At 44.4% G+C, this 15,794-nt stretch overlaps 1 protein-coding gene across 1 annotated transcript in view; it reads right to left on the bottom strand.

Annotated features, from left to right (window-relative positions):
- grid2ipb (glutamate receptor, ionotropic, delta 2 (Grid2) interacting protein, b) overlaps positions 1-15,794 on the bottom strand; it is a 30,037-nt gene that overhangs the window by 1,554 nt on the left and 12,689 nt on the right. Inside the window, exons 7-23 of the mRNA XM_053413968.1 lie at positions 13,796-13,886; positions 11,951-12,103; positions 11,711-11,866; positions 10,801-10,952; positions 10,554-10,688; positions 9,143-9,228; positions 8,755-8,899; positions 8,043-8,344; positions 6,569-6,613; positions 4,802-5,548; positions 2,861-3,013; positions 2,360-2,447; positions 1,740-1,829; positions 1,090-1,286; positions 844-999; positions 677-763; positions 454-583 (exon numbers count right to left, since the gene is read on the bottom strand). Coding sequence (XP_053269943.1) covers positions 454-583; positions 677-763; positions 844-999; positions 1,090-1,286; positions 1,740-1,829; positions 2,360-2,447; positions 2,861-3,013; positions 4,802-5,548; positions 6,569-6,613; positions 8,043-8,344; positions 8,755-8,899; positions 9,143-9,228; positions 10,554-10,688; positions 10,801-10,952; positions 11,711-11,866; positions 11,951-12,103; positions 13,796-13,886 — 2,913 coding nt within the window. The remainder of the gene's footprint in view (positions 1-453; positions 584-676; positions 764-843; positions 1,000-1,089; positions 1,287-1,739; positions 1,830-2,359; positions 2,448-2,860; positions 3,014-4,801; positions 5,549-6,568; positions 6,614-8,042; positions 8,345-8,754; positions 8,900-9,142; positions 9,229-10,553; positions 10,689-10,800; positions 10,953-11,710; positions 11,867-11,950; positions 12,104-13,795; positions 13,887-15,794) is intronic.

The raw sequence follows: 15,794 nt of genomic DNA, 5'->3' as shown, positions 1-15,794 counted from the left end.
TGACAATTTTTAAAGAATTTTCAAATTATAATCCATGATGTGAGTTTTAGCTTAAATCTATAGAGCTGACAGTAAACAAGGAACGACATACATATGAACCTTACTAAATAAGGAATTGTAAATGGATATTGGATTATATAATTGGCCCCTCTGTGTAAATTGTGGCCCCTTTATGGCCCCTGATTTAGGAAAAATCCAACGTCTGCCCTCAAAAATATTAAATATATTAAATTAAAATGTGCAAACCATTACGGTACATGACATTACACATATGACAGTCATTTGAACGTGAACAAGGCCTAAGTCTGCATGAAGTTAGATGTTTCTGGTGAAGTCTGATAACTCTGCAGGGACACAGTCCGAATTTAACAGGATGGAACAATCACACTCAGCGCCTGAATGATTTCCAGGGAGGAGAGCAGAGTTCTAAAGAGCTCTGCTGCTTCATCGTACCCTTGGCCGCCAGAGACACCGTCGTGAGGTCTCTGGAAAAGTTGAGCAGCTCAGGGAAGTGTTGGCCCAGCGACTTGGCCAGAATGTGGAGAAAGGTGGATTTTCCGTCCACTGTTTTGGTCGTGCTTAGCTGTGAGACAGGAAGGGGAAAGAGTGAGACTTCCAGAGACCGAAAACCAGAAATTCAGATAACAGTATGTGGTTCGAGGTGACCGGGCTCTACCTCGCTCAGGAAGTTGATCTTGAAACTGGTCGTTTGGCTGCTCTTCGGCTGCCCGTTGTTCAGGTAGTTCCCCATGGCGAGGACAAACTGTGGGTGGAGAGAAGCACTTAGTTACCACTGTTACCACTGCTGACCTCACTGGGATCCTCTCTGCTCTGGATGTTTACCTCCAGGATTTTGGCCAGCTTCTTGCTGCTCCTCAGCTCCACCGAAGCCTTGTAGATGTAATCGTACGCGACCTTCATCTCCTCCGCCCTCTCCTGCAGCGTGGTCTTGAAGTGGAGGCTCCGCAGGCGAGTCTTGTACTCGGGCACCATCAGCATCTGACCCATGAACAAAAAAAAATCCCTCATCATTTACATTCCTTGCTCTGCACTTTGTGGATTCGTTGGGATTCTGATTTTTCCGGGTACCTGGAAAATGAACTGGTCGGGATCGCTGAGTTTGGCCGGGTCCTGCTCGAACTGCTCGTACTGCTTCACCTCGTCGTCGTCCGGGGCGTAGAGCAGCAGCTGCTTGATGTGGGCCGGCTCCAGCCTGTTGGTGGTCATGTTCATCAACACCTGACGCAGCTCGGCGGGGGAGAGCTTCAAATGGGCGATGAGGATGGCTGCAGAGACGAGGAGGAGGCGGAGGAGGAAGAAGAGGAGGATTTGTTTGTTTTTTCACATGAAAAAGAAGATCAACACATTGTAAAGAAGAACTTTTATCCAATTGTGATGATATGATAATTTTCCACACTGTATTTTTTATATTTCATCCAAATTTGATTTTATATTCATAAAGGAATAACTGCATTTCTTATCTTACCTGATCTTATTTCCTGTTTGACATGTTTTACCTTTATTATATTTTTACCATTACTATTATTATCATTGTCGTTGTTATTGTCAATCATAGAACGGTGATGTATTTTCACTGAAGTCCCTCGACCTTTCATGTGTGTGTGTGTGTGTGTGTGTGTGTGTGTGTGTGTGTGTGGGTGTGTGTGCGTGTGTGTGTGTGTGTGTGTGTGTGTGTGTGTGTGTGTGTGTGTGTGTGTGTGTGTGTGTGTGTTACTCACAGGCGTTGTAGGCTTTCTTGTGAGACAGAATCTCCACCACGTCTTTCTTTTTAAAGTTCTCAGGAAGGAAGGCTGGCTCTGGAGGAGAGACTGATCATTTTAACAACAGTGTGAGGATGTGTTCTCCAGGCACCGGGGGGGGTCAACACACACACATGCACACAGATACACACACAAGGACACACACACACACACACACACAAGCAAGCAAAGCAGGTTGATGGGTTAATAACACAGCTCTGCCTTCTAGGACAATTTCAATAAATACAGGTCTGGAGTGTGTTTCCTCGTGCAGAGCTGTGTTAGAACAGAAAAGAAAAAGAGGTGGGTGGGTGGGGGGGGGGTATGGTGCCTTATGGAGAACATATATGATGAGCAGCAGGTGAATGGAGCAGCTCCGAAGCAGGTAATGGGGAACAATCCTATAGCTGCGAAGGTATAAACAAAACAGACGATGTGAGTAAAGACACAGATTCATGTTTGCTGTCCAGTAGACGCCTGATATATAAAGTTTCACAGAACATTAAAACTCATAACGACAATTAAAAATGATGCAAATGAAGATGTGACGTGCTGCAGACGGTGGTGACGTGTGACCCAGACAGGACGGGGCAACTTACTGGATCTGCGCTGAGTCCCAAAGTGCAGATCAAGGTCCAAGAACTTCACCATGTCTGTGAGCTTGTCACAGTCTGAGTCCTCGCCGAGCTAAATATAGACAAGGACACACTCTGTACTCTCCCAAGGCACAGTCAAGGTTGTGTAGAGGAATCTGTCTAAAACACTCTTATTATACACACACACACACACACACACATCAGATCGTATCCAAAGGAGAAGCAGAGAGTCTAATGTGGTGCAGGGAATATAAAGACGCAGCATGAATTCTGTTTACAAAAACAAGACTCCTGCTTTGATGCCACCATGACTCATCAGAGACACAGAGTAGATCAGTGGGATTTTTTTCCAAATATGGGAGGAATGATGTGGGAGGAGTGAGAAAACTCGCTGCACAACGTGGGAGGATTCACAGGTAGGGTGATTGTTTGTTGTTTTCAGAGTTTTTCTCACAGAGCCGCGGCGTCCACTGAAAACTGAACCCGTGGACTGAATGATCTCACCTGACCCCAAATGGTTCCCTCCGAGTTCTCCACCTGCTCCCAGCGCAGCCTCTTCACGCTCATGTGGTTCGCGTCCGAGGCCCGTTGGCCCGCCTTGGGCAGCGGGGGCGGGTCGCAGGGCGGGGGCAGGGGCGGAGGGGGCGGCGGGGCAGCCTTTGAAACAAAAGGAAAATCATTTAGAAGATATTTTTAAATCAGAAAAAGTTCACGGCTGATATTGTCTCCAAACCGCAGTTCAGAGCTGCAGTGGTTGCCATGTAAACATGAGTTCTTTATATATTCTCCTTCAGCCGCAGCAAACAGACGTCACGTTCAATTAGAAGACTCACAACTTCTGTCTAACACAAACCGACGATCACTTTAGATTTCTCTCTGTGTCCTTCATAAAGACATGTTTTGTTTCGCTGTTTCTTTGTTTTTCTTATGTCGTCTTAAAACGTGCGATGGGATCAGAGAATGAGCCAACAGACTCAGCTTGTGTCTGTTCTGTCTGTTCTTTAACTCCTGTGTGGCTGCCTGCATGATTCCAGCTCTGGTCTGTTTGATTCTGTCTGTTGCTCGGTGTTCAATGCAGTGGCCCTGCTGCACTGCACCACCCTGTGTCTTTATCAATTAAAATCTCTCGTGACTCTTGAGTGTTGGAATAAGTGCGAGGTCAAGTGAATGACTGTGGGTCAAAGTTCACCAAAGGTTTAAAGCCACGCTGTGATTTGCTGCGCCACAGCAAGCAGAAGTTATATTGATCTCATCCCTTGCACAGATTGGATGTCAACAGAAGGCGGTATCTGTAACTTAGCCCTGAGGTATATACCGGTCACTCTGATTGGACAGTACGAGCGCAAAGGCTCATGGGACTGTTAAGTGTGCTAGTTAAATGTAGCTGTTTTACTAATTATTTTAATTATGTTTTTAATTGATTTAAGTGTTTTTTATTTATTTATGTGTTCAGGATAGTTGTATGTTTACTGTTAATGTAGCCACCATGTTCGGTTTGGTGTGTTTGATAGAGTATGATTATTATATTTATATTACAGGTAAAACTTGAGGTATCACTGCTGCCTGCCGTTGTATCATGTGTGAAGTGCAGGACTAGAGGAGAAGTCAAATTCTTATATCAGAGTGGTTACATCCACACAAATTCATCTCAGTCTCAAATAGTGGAAGGACCCAGACACACATATGAAAGTATTTTAATAGTAAACTTCGGCCCCCTGAATCTTCTGTGCGAGTGAGGAGGCAAATCCAAGTTCTGTAACCCACTTGAGTAAAAGTACAGTATTATCAGAACACTACTATCAGAAGTACAAGTTGCTTCTGCTGATAAATCTCTTATGTGACTGATTCATTATTGTACATTGCTTTATTAGATGTTTAAAAATTATAATGATCATGAATTTGTAAGCTGACTTTATGAGTTGAAGCTGATAGAGGTATTTAAAAAGAAATTAGATTCTTTATTCCTTTAATTCAGACTTAATTTGGTCAAGTAGTTTCAAAGCTGGGGGTCGTGTGCCTCCACAGGGTCACAGGATTCATCTGTGGGGTCTTGAGATGATTAATGAGGAATGAAAGAAGAAAAAACAAAGTTCAGATTTTGGACTTTTCTTGACTCTTTTCTTTTATTGTGAAATATGTTTGAAAAGTTATTTAGATAAAGACATCTAATTGAAAGTAACCGCTTTACTCTTTAACTGTGTATCTTAGAAGTTAACCACATGATCCCGTACGTTTTTATCTATAAAACACGAATCAAGCAGGTCACACTAAGTACAATTTGTCCCCTTAAAAAGCCCAGATACAACAAAAAAGTGTCACGTTTAGAGCATGCGAATATATTTCAATACTGCCATGATTGGTACTTTTACATCATTTGGATGCACACACATTCAGCATCTTTTATTTAAAGTGGGTTCCTGACAGCCCACGGTAAGGACCAGTTACCTGCTGTGACTGGTGATCCTGTCGACTTTCATAAACCTTATTGTGAGTGGGGAGGCTGGAGTGAGAGCCTGGAGGCTGGGAGAGAAGCGCTGAGGCTCCGGGGCCATGACTCGTGCACTGCGAGGGGCCGTCCTCCTGGAGGGACGGCGGCAGTGGGCCCTGGTAACTGTGTTGGTGGTGGAGCTGGTGGTGCCTCTGCAGGACGAGCTGGCTGGGCCTCAGCAGCTGAGGGGAGGGCTGGGGGGACGTCTGGCAAATGGGCTGGGGCTGGCTGAGCTGGCGCGGCAGGTAGCAGGGGCGGGACGGCTGCGAGGAGCGCAGGGTGGTGGAGCCCACGGTGGTGTGGCTGTGCGTGAGGCGGCCGTGGGTTGCCGGGAAGCGCTGGTGGGTTTTCTCCAAGTCCTCTCTGGTGGGGAGCACTTTGTGTCGAGGGGAGCGGCTGGACATGAGGTTCCTCGGAGGCGGAGGAGGCGGGGGGATGATGGGGTGGTGCGGCTGGAAGGGCATGCGGCTGCGGGGGGTGTGCTCGGGGGAGAAGCGGATGGGCGGGAGGGGGTCGGTGAACTGGACGGGAGGGGGTATCAGGGCCTGGAAGGGCGGTGGAGGCGGCGGGCTCTGGGTGGGAGGAGGTGGGATTGGCTCGGACTCGGAGGAGAAGGAGGCCTCGCTGCTGCTGTGCTCCTCACTGCTGCCGCTGCTGAGCTGCCGCGGCATGAAGCCCAGCTCCTGGTCGTCCTGGAAGCTCATCTACAGGGAGGAGAGGATCAACATCAGGCCCCACAGTCAAGACAGCCATTGTTTAATAAAAAACTGAAAATGTATCATTGCTTTATTTAGTTTAAATTCTCTATCATCCACTATGTGATTCTGAGGTCACGCTCATTACCTCCACCAAGGAGCTTATGTTTTCAGGGGATGGTTTTCTTGATCAATTTGCAGCATAATCAAAGAAAAACTCTTTCACCCCAATTTTATTGTAGTTACTTTTGCCACCGACTACTTGGTATTATCTGGCAAATATCAATTGTAAATACATTCTGACCAATTATTAATTGGTAAGAGATGATAATTTAGGTTTTATCGAAAGTATCTGACCTCAACCCTCACAATCTTCAACTCAAACTCACACCCTTGTGAGCAGGATTACGCTCACACTACCGGACGGATTACCATGAAGGATCTGTTATAGGTCAGAGAAGAACCCATCAAAATTGGGTGTGAATGCAGATCAATGGGAAAATCAAGGATTTTTCCCACTGTCTTTAAAATTGCGAGGAAAGAGTGTTTTTCAAAATTTCTTTGTCTTTCTCACAGAATATTTGAGTGATTTCGTTTTTAAAAAATTGGCAGATTTAAGGGACTTATTTCTATGAGTGTGTGAAATTTGGTGCAGATTGATTTGTTTTTGACTATTTGTGGTTTACACTCTTCTATATCCAGTAACAGAAACTTCAACCAATGTCGTACCTACAGCCTTAAAACTGTCAGCTACCTATCTTAAAACATATATTTGATTTATATATGTTATAATAACTTATGCATTACAATTTAATAAGTACAAAGCTGCTGTTGTACGTGATTTGAAGGCAAAAACTCCAACGCAATAACAAAAAGTTTGCTCTAAAACATTTAAAACAAAACTTAAAAGGAAAAAATTTTAAATCAGCCAAACAGCTCTAAGGTTTGTGTTTGTAACATCAGCCAATAACTTATTATAACTTTAGACTTCTATAATTAGGTATTAACTGAGTATCATGTTTTACTTACAGTCACAGCTCTTCTTCTGAAACCATGACAATCACCGTGATAAATCTGTTCATGTGACACAAGTGTTCATTGTAGCGCACATTAGACTTGCTCTAATGTAAACATGCAAGTAATCAAGCACCACAACGTAACATGGAAATCAGTCACGTGTGAATTTGCTCAGTTTCTGACCCCGAGCAAACGCACACACACTGAGATCCTCTGCTAATGATGCTGCTTGTGACATTATAACTTAAAATAGATGCATCACAGTAGCCGTGAGACTTAAGTGCAAATTACCACAAAGAAATAACAGCACACAACAGGAGATTGATGATCTGATCACTCCTTGAAACAAAGTTAGAGAATCTTATAGTTTGTAGTTACAATAATTACACTAGGCTTACATTTAATATAGATATTACTGATTTGTATTTAACAACAATGCTTGGGATTTTTACTCCCTGCCATCGGACACCTCCTGGTTATTCCTTTCACTGAACCAGCATCTTCGAGAGTTAATGTAGGAGCAGTGTTTAAGTATATTGTATAGTATTACTACTATAAAACTATGTATTGTTGTTAAGACCGCCATTGACCTCATCCTCATCCTCATCCTCATCCTTGTCCTCATCCTGAGTCCCATCCTTAGTCTCATCCTCAGTCTCATCCTCAGTCTCATCCTCAGTCTCATCCTCAGTCTCATATTCACCCACATCTTCACCCTCATCCTCATCCTCATCCTCATCCTCATCCTTGTCCTCATCCTGAGTCTCATCCTCAGTCTCATCCTCAGTCTCATCTTCACCCTCATCCTCATCCTCATCCTTGTCCTCATCCTGAGTCTCATCCTCAGTCTCATCCTCAGTCTCATCTTCACCCACATTTCCACCCTCATCCTAATCCTCATCACAGTTGGATACTGTATTGATGAGTCAGTTCTTTTGGATTCATCTCCTCTTGTTTAAGTCACATCTTGTTTTGCTTGTTTTATGGCCGACCATCAAGTAACACTGAGCAAACTTTGAAGTAACTTTTACTGTGCTATTTAATTCCTGTTTTTGGGGTTACGATTTGTTTCTGTGTTTCATGCACTTTGATGCACAGCGTATTTTGAGTGTTTGTGTATTTTCTTCGTCTTTGTTTGGGTGAGCTCACTAAGACAGATTCCATCAACTTTGTTAACATGGCAATTACATTTTGAAACTTGAATCCTAGTTTGTTCAGGTGATCCTCTCCTCCCCCAATAGTTGATGCATAAATATAAAAACTTTACTAGGGTAAAAAGAGAATCTTCTAGCATACAGCTAACACTAAGAGTTGTTAGTTTAGTGAAAGGAACAATGAAAAGTTGTGGCTATAAATCATGAAAGTTACCATGGAGCTAAGAAGAACAAGATACTAAAACACTCAAACAAGGTATGCCTGATAAAAACAAAAATGTACATTATTTGAAGTGCATGACTACAGCTGATGATGTGCTTGACTTCCTCACCTCCTCATAGTCGTTCTCGCCGGGTACGAAGTCATCCACCAAAGTGATCCGGTGCCCGAGCTGCTCGCTCAGGGCGTCCAGGAACTTGTCGGTGTCCCGGCTGCGGGGCGGGCGGGAGAAGGTGAACAGCTTCTTGCGGCGGGTCAGGGTGTTGGGGCCGCTGTCCAGGGGCTGCGGGGAGGCGGGGGGGCTCTCCAGGCTGACGTAGGGGTTGGAGTCCACGCTGCTCTGGTGGTGGATCTCATACACGGGGGTCGGGAGAGGCTCCTTCCACGACAGCGACAGGCCCGACTTACGGTTTCCTGTGAAAAGGGGAAAATCAAAGATGGCTGCTGCTGGCTCTGGTGAAGTTTGACCCTCACTGTTCTCCCGTGCTGAGAAATGTTTACATTGGCTTATATGACGTATGGTGCTTCTTATAAATCCCTCTGGAAATGATCGTTGACATTCTTGGTCACGTCGTCACCATGGCGACCATCTCCTCTGAGAGGGAACCATGGCAACAAAAGGATAGCAGGCTTATATACACATATAGACTGAAGGATTTGAATGAATGAGAAATCAGTGGCTCTCATGCCATGTTTACATCAGAGTTGATATAAGCTGCTGGTGTCATTTTCAAATTAAAAAACTTGAACTTGCAACACAACTAACAAGACATGGACGTGTGGCATCGGTCATGCACCAAGCACATGTAACAAGGGTAGGGTACCTGTGAGAGGGGGGAGTGTGAGGGGGGAGAGAGAGCGCCCGTAGGCCTCAGTCTGTCCCGGCCTCTCGGGGGAGGAGCCCCCCTGCAGCGGAGGCACACTCTTCCCTGCGTACACGTTCTCCAGCTCCGTGTACACACCTGTCATCTACGAATGGAGGCACGATCAGCTGGTTAGCACACAATCGTTGCAGTACATTTGGATTTGGAGGTCTGCTGCTTTGAGGTGCTTTATTTTTCTTTTTTTTTACTTGCGAATCAGAAGTCAACTGCAGCCTGAAATCAAATAACGCTGCAGAGATCACGAGCAGACCTTCAAATGACCAGAGCTCACACGTGACATAACTAGTGATAGTTATGCCAGCTGCTGAGTAGCTGCAGTTATACCTACATGATTGAGGTCAGGGGACTCGGGGAAGGAGGTTCCATCTCCTGACTGCCTCTCCTCCGGGCTCCCGGATTCATCGATATGAATTCCTAAAGCACAATAAAGCATGAACAGTGACACATAAGCCTCCTCATTCCATCCATCCACCCCCAGCCAAGAGAGAGGAGAGAGGATGAAGATGCAGAGCGGACGAGCACAAGGCAAAAGCTGGGCCTCAGCGATGGGAATGGAATCGGTGAATGATGCCTAAAACAGCTTTTGGATGAATAGTTTGAAGAGCTCATCAAAAGCAGAGACAGCTGAGACAGGGAGGTTAATGTATGAACGGCTGATGACGGTTTTCTCTCTTTTAGACTAAGTATCCAGAGGATTTGCTGAGAACATGATTTCCACCAATTTGTGCTGCATGTTCTGTTACACCTGGTCCCACCTGGGAGCTGACCTGTGCACACACAGCTCTTATCTCTGAGCTCTGAGCTCTTCAGCTGGTGCAGGTTCTACTGAACGTCTTGCTCAAGGGAACATTAACACTACTGTGACTGCTGAGGAAAAATTAAGGTGGTACTTATTATCTCTACCTTATACAATTCTACTTGTACCATCTATTACTTGTACTGAATACTGAACTGATAACGGGATGGAGATTTGAATAATAATAATTTAATTTAATTTGAATGACATTGTTTTTATTTGCTTGCTGTCTTTGATATCTTGTGTTCTTGTTTTTTGTCCTCTTAGATAATTTTTCTTTTCAGTCTTCTGCATATTATAATGATCATTATTAAAACCAATTCACCCAAATGACACAGATAATCAATCTCATAAATAATAATAATCGTTAATTTTTTTTTTTATATATGTATAAATGTTAAACATTACTGTAATATCACTGTGTATAGTTCATGTATTGCACTCACATTATACATAATACTAGATATACTTATAGATGTCCAAAATGCAGCATCCAGACTCCTCACCAAAACAAAATATAGAGAGCACATTACCCCAGGTTTAGTGTCACTTCCCTAGCCTTCGGTAAACTTTACAACTACTTTGAGATATCGTTCATCCCTGGGATCAATAACCATAGCGAGTAACAATCGCCAGGGAGAGTGTGGTTCGTAGAAGATTCTGCATTAATTGGCTAATTCTGCTGTGTCTAAAAGTCTAAAAGTTTGAGACATAAAATTCTAGAAGTTTCAGGCTCAGGGGTGTTAGTCAGTGAGGTTTGATAGGAAACAGTTTTAAGAGTGTCTTAAATTTACATCTGGCTGACAAGTTGTTCAGGGACCCAGAGAGAAGCTGGAAACTCTGGTATAAATCCAAGGAACCCCCCTGGAGATAGATGATACTAATTTGATGCTGTGGAAGGAAACACCCTGACTTTGGGATGTTGTTACTAATAGCAGCGTACCCATTCCCAGGTGAGTCCCGATGATGCAGTCGTCAGAGCTCCTCTCTCGGGCGATGCCGCGATACGACGTCCCCGTCACACGCATGGAGCTGCTCCTCCGGTGGTGCTCCGGGCCGACGTCAGGCTCCAACACTCCTGCTGATCAGACACATTCAGCACCACGTTTGTATCCATATACATACTTATATAAACTGTATTTGCAAGAGTATTTGCAGATAATCTCCACATTGCGTTTTTTCTGTCTCACCATTGCTCTTGAAACCCAGGAAGCGGGACAGTTTGCCCTGACATCGCTCCTGCTCATCATAGGTCAGCAGCTGGTAGATGAAGTGCCAGATCAGCTGTTTGGCTGGAGTATCCAGCACCGGGAACACGTCTACTATGAGCGTATCCACGTTCCTGCAAGCACACACGTAATCTTTATGTAAGATGTCTACAGGCGGACATCTGACAACCACTTGATAAAAGGATTTAGCTCTGATGTATATTCTTTGCATCTGTAAATCCCACATATAGCAGCAAACGGGATATAGAGAGGTGGGAGGATAACAGGGATGCCACTAATGCCAGGATACATGCCTTGAGGCGTCAATACTGTAAGCATGTACAGTAGAATTTAATTGTTTCCCCCCCTGTTTTTCTAGGATCTGCAGAGCTAATTCACCATCCATCCCTTCCCTTCATCCCTTCATCCTCCAGGAGATATCATCACGGCCTAATGGGAGGAATGAATATCCTGCTCAGCTACATGCATCTGTGTCTTAGTTGCTTTTCCGCTCATCATCCATCATTCGTTTTCTCCATCTCTGTCTTAAAGAACGCCCTTAACAGCCTGATATATTGAATATGCTTAAAACTGTTTCCCAGGCAACAGCTAATTTTCGCCCCAGTATTTGTCAATTTGAGGTGACTAGTAAATAGAGTCTCAGATAGTTTAACAGATGCTGAAAACTGGACTTAAAGCTTCATTCTTTTGGAGCTGCCAACCTCCACAAGCTGATGTTCCCAAGTACAAGATGAAGATTACAATGATTATCAAACATGCTCTAACTCCCATCGCTCTGCTCACGTCGAGTTGTTTAACAATCTACCTCCCTTCACCCCTTGTGTCTATTTCCATTTATAGATACCACCCTGTCCCCCTCCATCCTGCCGACCTGTGCTGGAAGAAAGTCTCCAGGGACTTGCAGACGGTGTATCTCTCCTGGATGGTCAGCAGATGCTCCAGCTGCTGGCTGAAGGTTCGCCCGTGGACTTTGATGCTCGGTGGAAGGATCTCCGCCACCCACTGCAAAGAGCTGAGGGCTGGAGACCTGGAGAATCACCACAGTAGTTTTTTGTTTGAATAAACAACGATACATGGGAGTACCAGTTCAAAATGTCAGGTGTTTGCGTACCTAGAGCGTGGCAGCGTGGTTGGGGCCAGGCAAGGAGAGTCCTCTGGGTCGATCTGGTCTGAGGAGAAGTCCGAGGGTCCCTCCTCCACAACCAGAGTGGGCATCGCCCCACTGCCCTGCAGCATGGACACCACCTTCTCATGGGAGCAGTTCCTACATAGACAGAATATAAAATAGTGAACTTTGAGAGGCCCAGATACAATTAAAAGAGAATTGAGCATGACCGCAGCCTTGTTATACCGTATCTATATAATGTTCAAGAGATTAACTTACCTGCTTTTTATCAAGGACAAAATAAATAAAAAATGTTTACAATAGGTACCCCTAGATTTATAGTGTGGCTTATTGAGGGGGGGGAGGGTTCCAATTATAACGATGGGAAAAAATGTATATAAGTCACAACCTCCCACACAAAGATTTGGTGCAGCCCCCATGCCTCATAACAATAAAATACTGCTACGGAAAGATGAGAAAACTAAGACATTGTGATGTATAATGCATTGACGAGGGTAAACCCAAGTAGGAGCCATAGCTCTGTGGGAACAAACTCTTGTAAAAGAAATCTCAAGATAGAAAACCCGAGAGGAGAACAGCAAAGACAAGCACAAACAGTTCAACATTTGCACATTATACTAAATGCTCACTTTGTAAAAACAAATCACTATAAGCTCCCACATATATTTTACTTTATTATTCTCTCTCTCTCTCTCTCTCTCTCTCTCTCTCTCTCTCTCTCTCTCTCTCTCTCTCTCTCTCTCTCTCTCTCTCTCTCTCTCTCTCTCTCTCTCTCTCTCTCTCTCTCTCTCTTTCTCTCTCTCGCTCTCTCTCAGCTGAACAGCTCCCACTGTTTTCTAGATCACCTCCCACTGCTGCAGCACTGTGTTATCAGCCAGAGCAGCGAAATTATACAGCGCCAATCAAATCCGTACACCAGGCAGCCATGGGAACGTCTCTGTGCAGCTTCTTGCACATGGCTATCAAGGTGGCAGCGTGAGTAATACTGTTTCCTCTCACAGGGCTTGATACGCTGGCTGATAGATCGGCTGACATACTGCATTTGCTAAACTCGAATGTCTACAATTCAATTTGGTCCCGAGATGAATTTCTTATCTGCACTCCCACACTGGCTCAGTGAAAATCAACAGGCAGAAGGTTGAGAAGTCGCAAAGTCCAACAGAGAACTAGATCAACTCCTACAAGGAGAGCAGTTTACATAAAAGCACGTGCAGGACCCCATGCAGACACACTACCTGCAGTGTGTGCTCTGTGATGGCTGAACTGCCACTGGGAGCGATGTGGATTTAATACTTGGAGAGGCCCTGACATCCTAGGGACTAGACCTGGGACAGCAGGCAAAGACCACATACCCCTGCTGCTTATATTAATAATAATCACTATAATGCTATGTATTCATTGCCGTATTGCAAAAAGCTCGGGCCCAGTCTATATCCAGGACATGGTCAAGGTTGAGTTGCTGCTCCCTCACTGCGAGCTAACCACTCAAAATCACGACTGTTTGCTGTCCTGGCTCCTAAAAGGTGGAACGAGCTCCCCATTGCCATCAGGACAGCAGAAAGTCTACACATCTTCCACTGCAGACTAAAGACACATCTCCTCCAATTACACCTTAATTAAGAAGATGATGTCTAATAGCCATCGTCCACTCTGGTGTTTGTAATATAAAAAAAAAAAAAATTATGTTCATTTGCACTTATTTACATGTAGAACCTTTGGTTTGGCTTTTTGGAAGCAAACTGTACCTACATGATTCTTGCAGTTCTGGGTTTGTACCCTCATGGTTCAATGCACTTATCATAATGTAATGTGATGCAATTCAAGACAAACCTCATGTCCAGTCCATTGAGGAAGAGGATGCGGTCGCCTGTTTTCAGTCCACATTCCTCCGCAGGACTGTCTGAGAGAGGGAGACAAACATGTCAGAAAATCAGGCATCAATCAGAAGGGACCCTGGCACAGCATCACCAGCTAACAAGGTGCGCCGAACATAGGAGGGCAGCAGGACGACGCGGTGACTAATGTGGTGCTGTCAGTCTGTGAGGGACAACAAACAATGGCCGTGGACGAACCAGAGTCCATGTTAAATCCTATTACGTGAGGAAGAAGTGCTGTCAAAACAATCCCCGGTGGAAATCTTGCCGACTGCACTGTACCCGTCCAGCATCGCCTCCTCATCTGTCAACCCGCTGCTGAGTTTACCTTGCACCGAAAGTCCTGTCAGCATTTTTTTCCTTCAAGTCTGGATATAATAAACTCATCATGCGACAGTTGGTGATTTTGATGCGTTTGCAGGTTTGAGCACATTCCCAGGCCAGGAGACAGAGACCTCACATCGCGGGGCCTGTGGCGCCCAGGTTATCGATAACAGATCCATGTTCAGATCACGATGAGAGACACGCCACCCACCCCCACCATCTCCATACCAACCTCCATAAGGCCCACTGAGTCAGGCCGCTCTGGCCGCTTCAGCACATAATGGTGGGAGATGGTGGTAGGCGGGAACGGTGCCGTCATCACCATCACACGCACTCACGCACTCACACACACCTCCCTCCCCGCCGAGGCGCCACATTCCCTCCACAGGAGCTGCACAGCCGCTCTTGTCTGATGCCTTCATTTCACGAAGCAATAACAGAAGATTTAATAACCTTTCACTGCTGGAAATTTGAAATAACAAAAGTAATTAAAACGTTCGCCCCCAAAAGGCTCTGGGTCAAAAATTACTCTCACAAATATTTAACTGAGAGTTTGGTTTTCATGGTGATTCTCTGTGTGGAATAAGGCAGCAAGATTCTACCCAGAAATTCATTCAGCTGCGCAAAAAGAAACTTACATCAAACTGAGCCTAGGGATAAATTAGGCAATAAAGAGATTCATAGTTATGTACAGATTAAACAAACAAATAATTGCATATTTATTATCGAGCTTTAATGGTGCTGGTGGATTCATGCACCTTTGGTCAATGCTTTCTGTTTCCACCAGTTCCCACTCTTATGCTGAGAGAGCACCAAGCATGTAGCTTCATATCAACTATACAGATATGAGAGCAGTATCAATCTTAGGTAGCTCCAGGCAAGAAAGCGAATGAGTGTATTTCCCAAAACGACAAACTATTTCCTGAGGAAATCATTTTGACACGTCTATCTTTATATAATCGGTTGTTGGTTGTGAATTAAAGTGTGTAGAATACTAATAATAAATTCTCCTCTGTGGGCGTCCATGAGAAATTAAGCTTTTCTGAGATTCTGTGAAGAAAACTACAGGAGATTCGAGATTTCAACCTGGCACCGTTTATGAGCATGAAGGTAAATTATATATAAACTTGTCTCTTACTCACAATACCAACAATAAATATAACAATTTGTTGAGCTCACAATTGATAGATCCCTCACCGAGGTAATTAATGAGATTAAGGTCTATAACATGATGATACAGTGTGTGAAATAATTACTCGAATTATGTGTCAAGGAATTTGTGACTTGTCTTTTCATACCTGTGATATTGTGAATGAGAAACCTTAAAGAACTGTGATAGATAAGATAAGTGTTGTGCTATAGGGGCAATCTGTCTCTGGCATTGGGATAAAATGGACCTTGTCTCAGTTCTTTAGAATACAATAAAAATCCTTGACCCTCTACAGCTAGCGACTTGTTATCTGCTCATTTCCATATGTTTTAATACTGAGATGTTTCTATCGTACTTAAAGCGTTTTGGTTTGACTGTAAATGTGTGTTGGACCAAGAATCCTCAGCAGATCTAGGTTTTGATAAACTCCACCACTGTGAACGACGATTAGAAACTCAGCCATCTATCATCAAACATCTGT

The sequence above is a fragment of the Pleuronectes platessa genome, chromosome 21 (genome assembly GCF_947347685.1).
Source record: "Pleuronectes platessa chromosome 21, fPlePla1.1, whole genome shotgun sequence".
Lineage (NCBI taxonomy): Eukaryota > Metazoa > Chordata > Actinopteri > Pleuronectiformes > Pleuronectidae > Pleuronectes > Pleuronectes platessa.
This window is presented reverse-complemented; position numbering and strand designations above follow the sequence as displayed.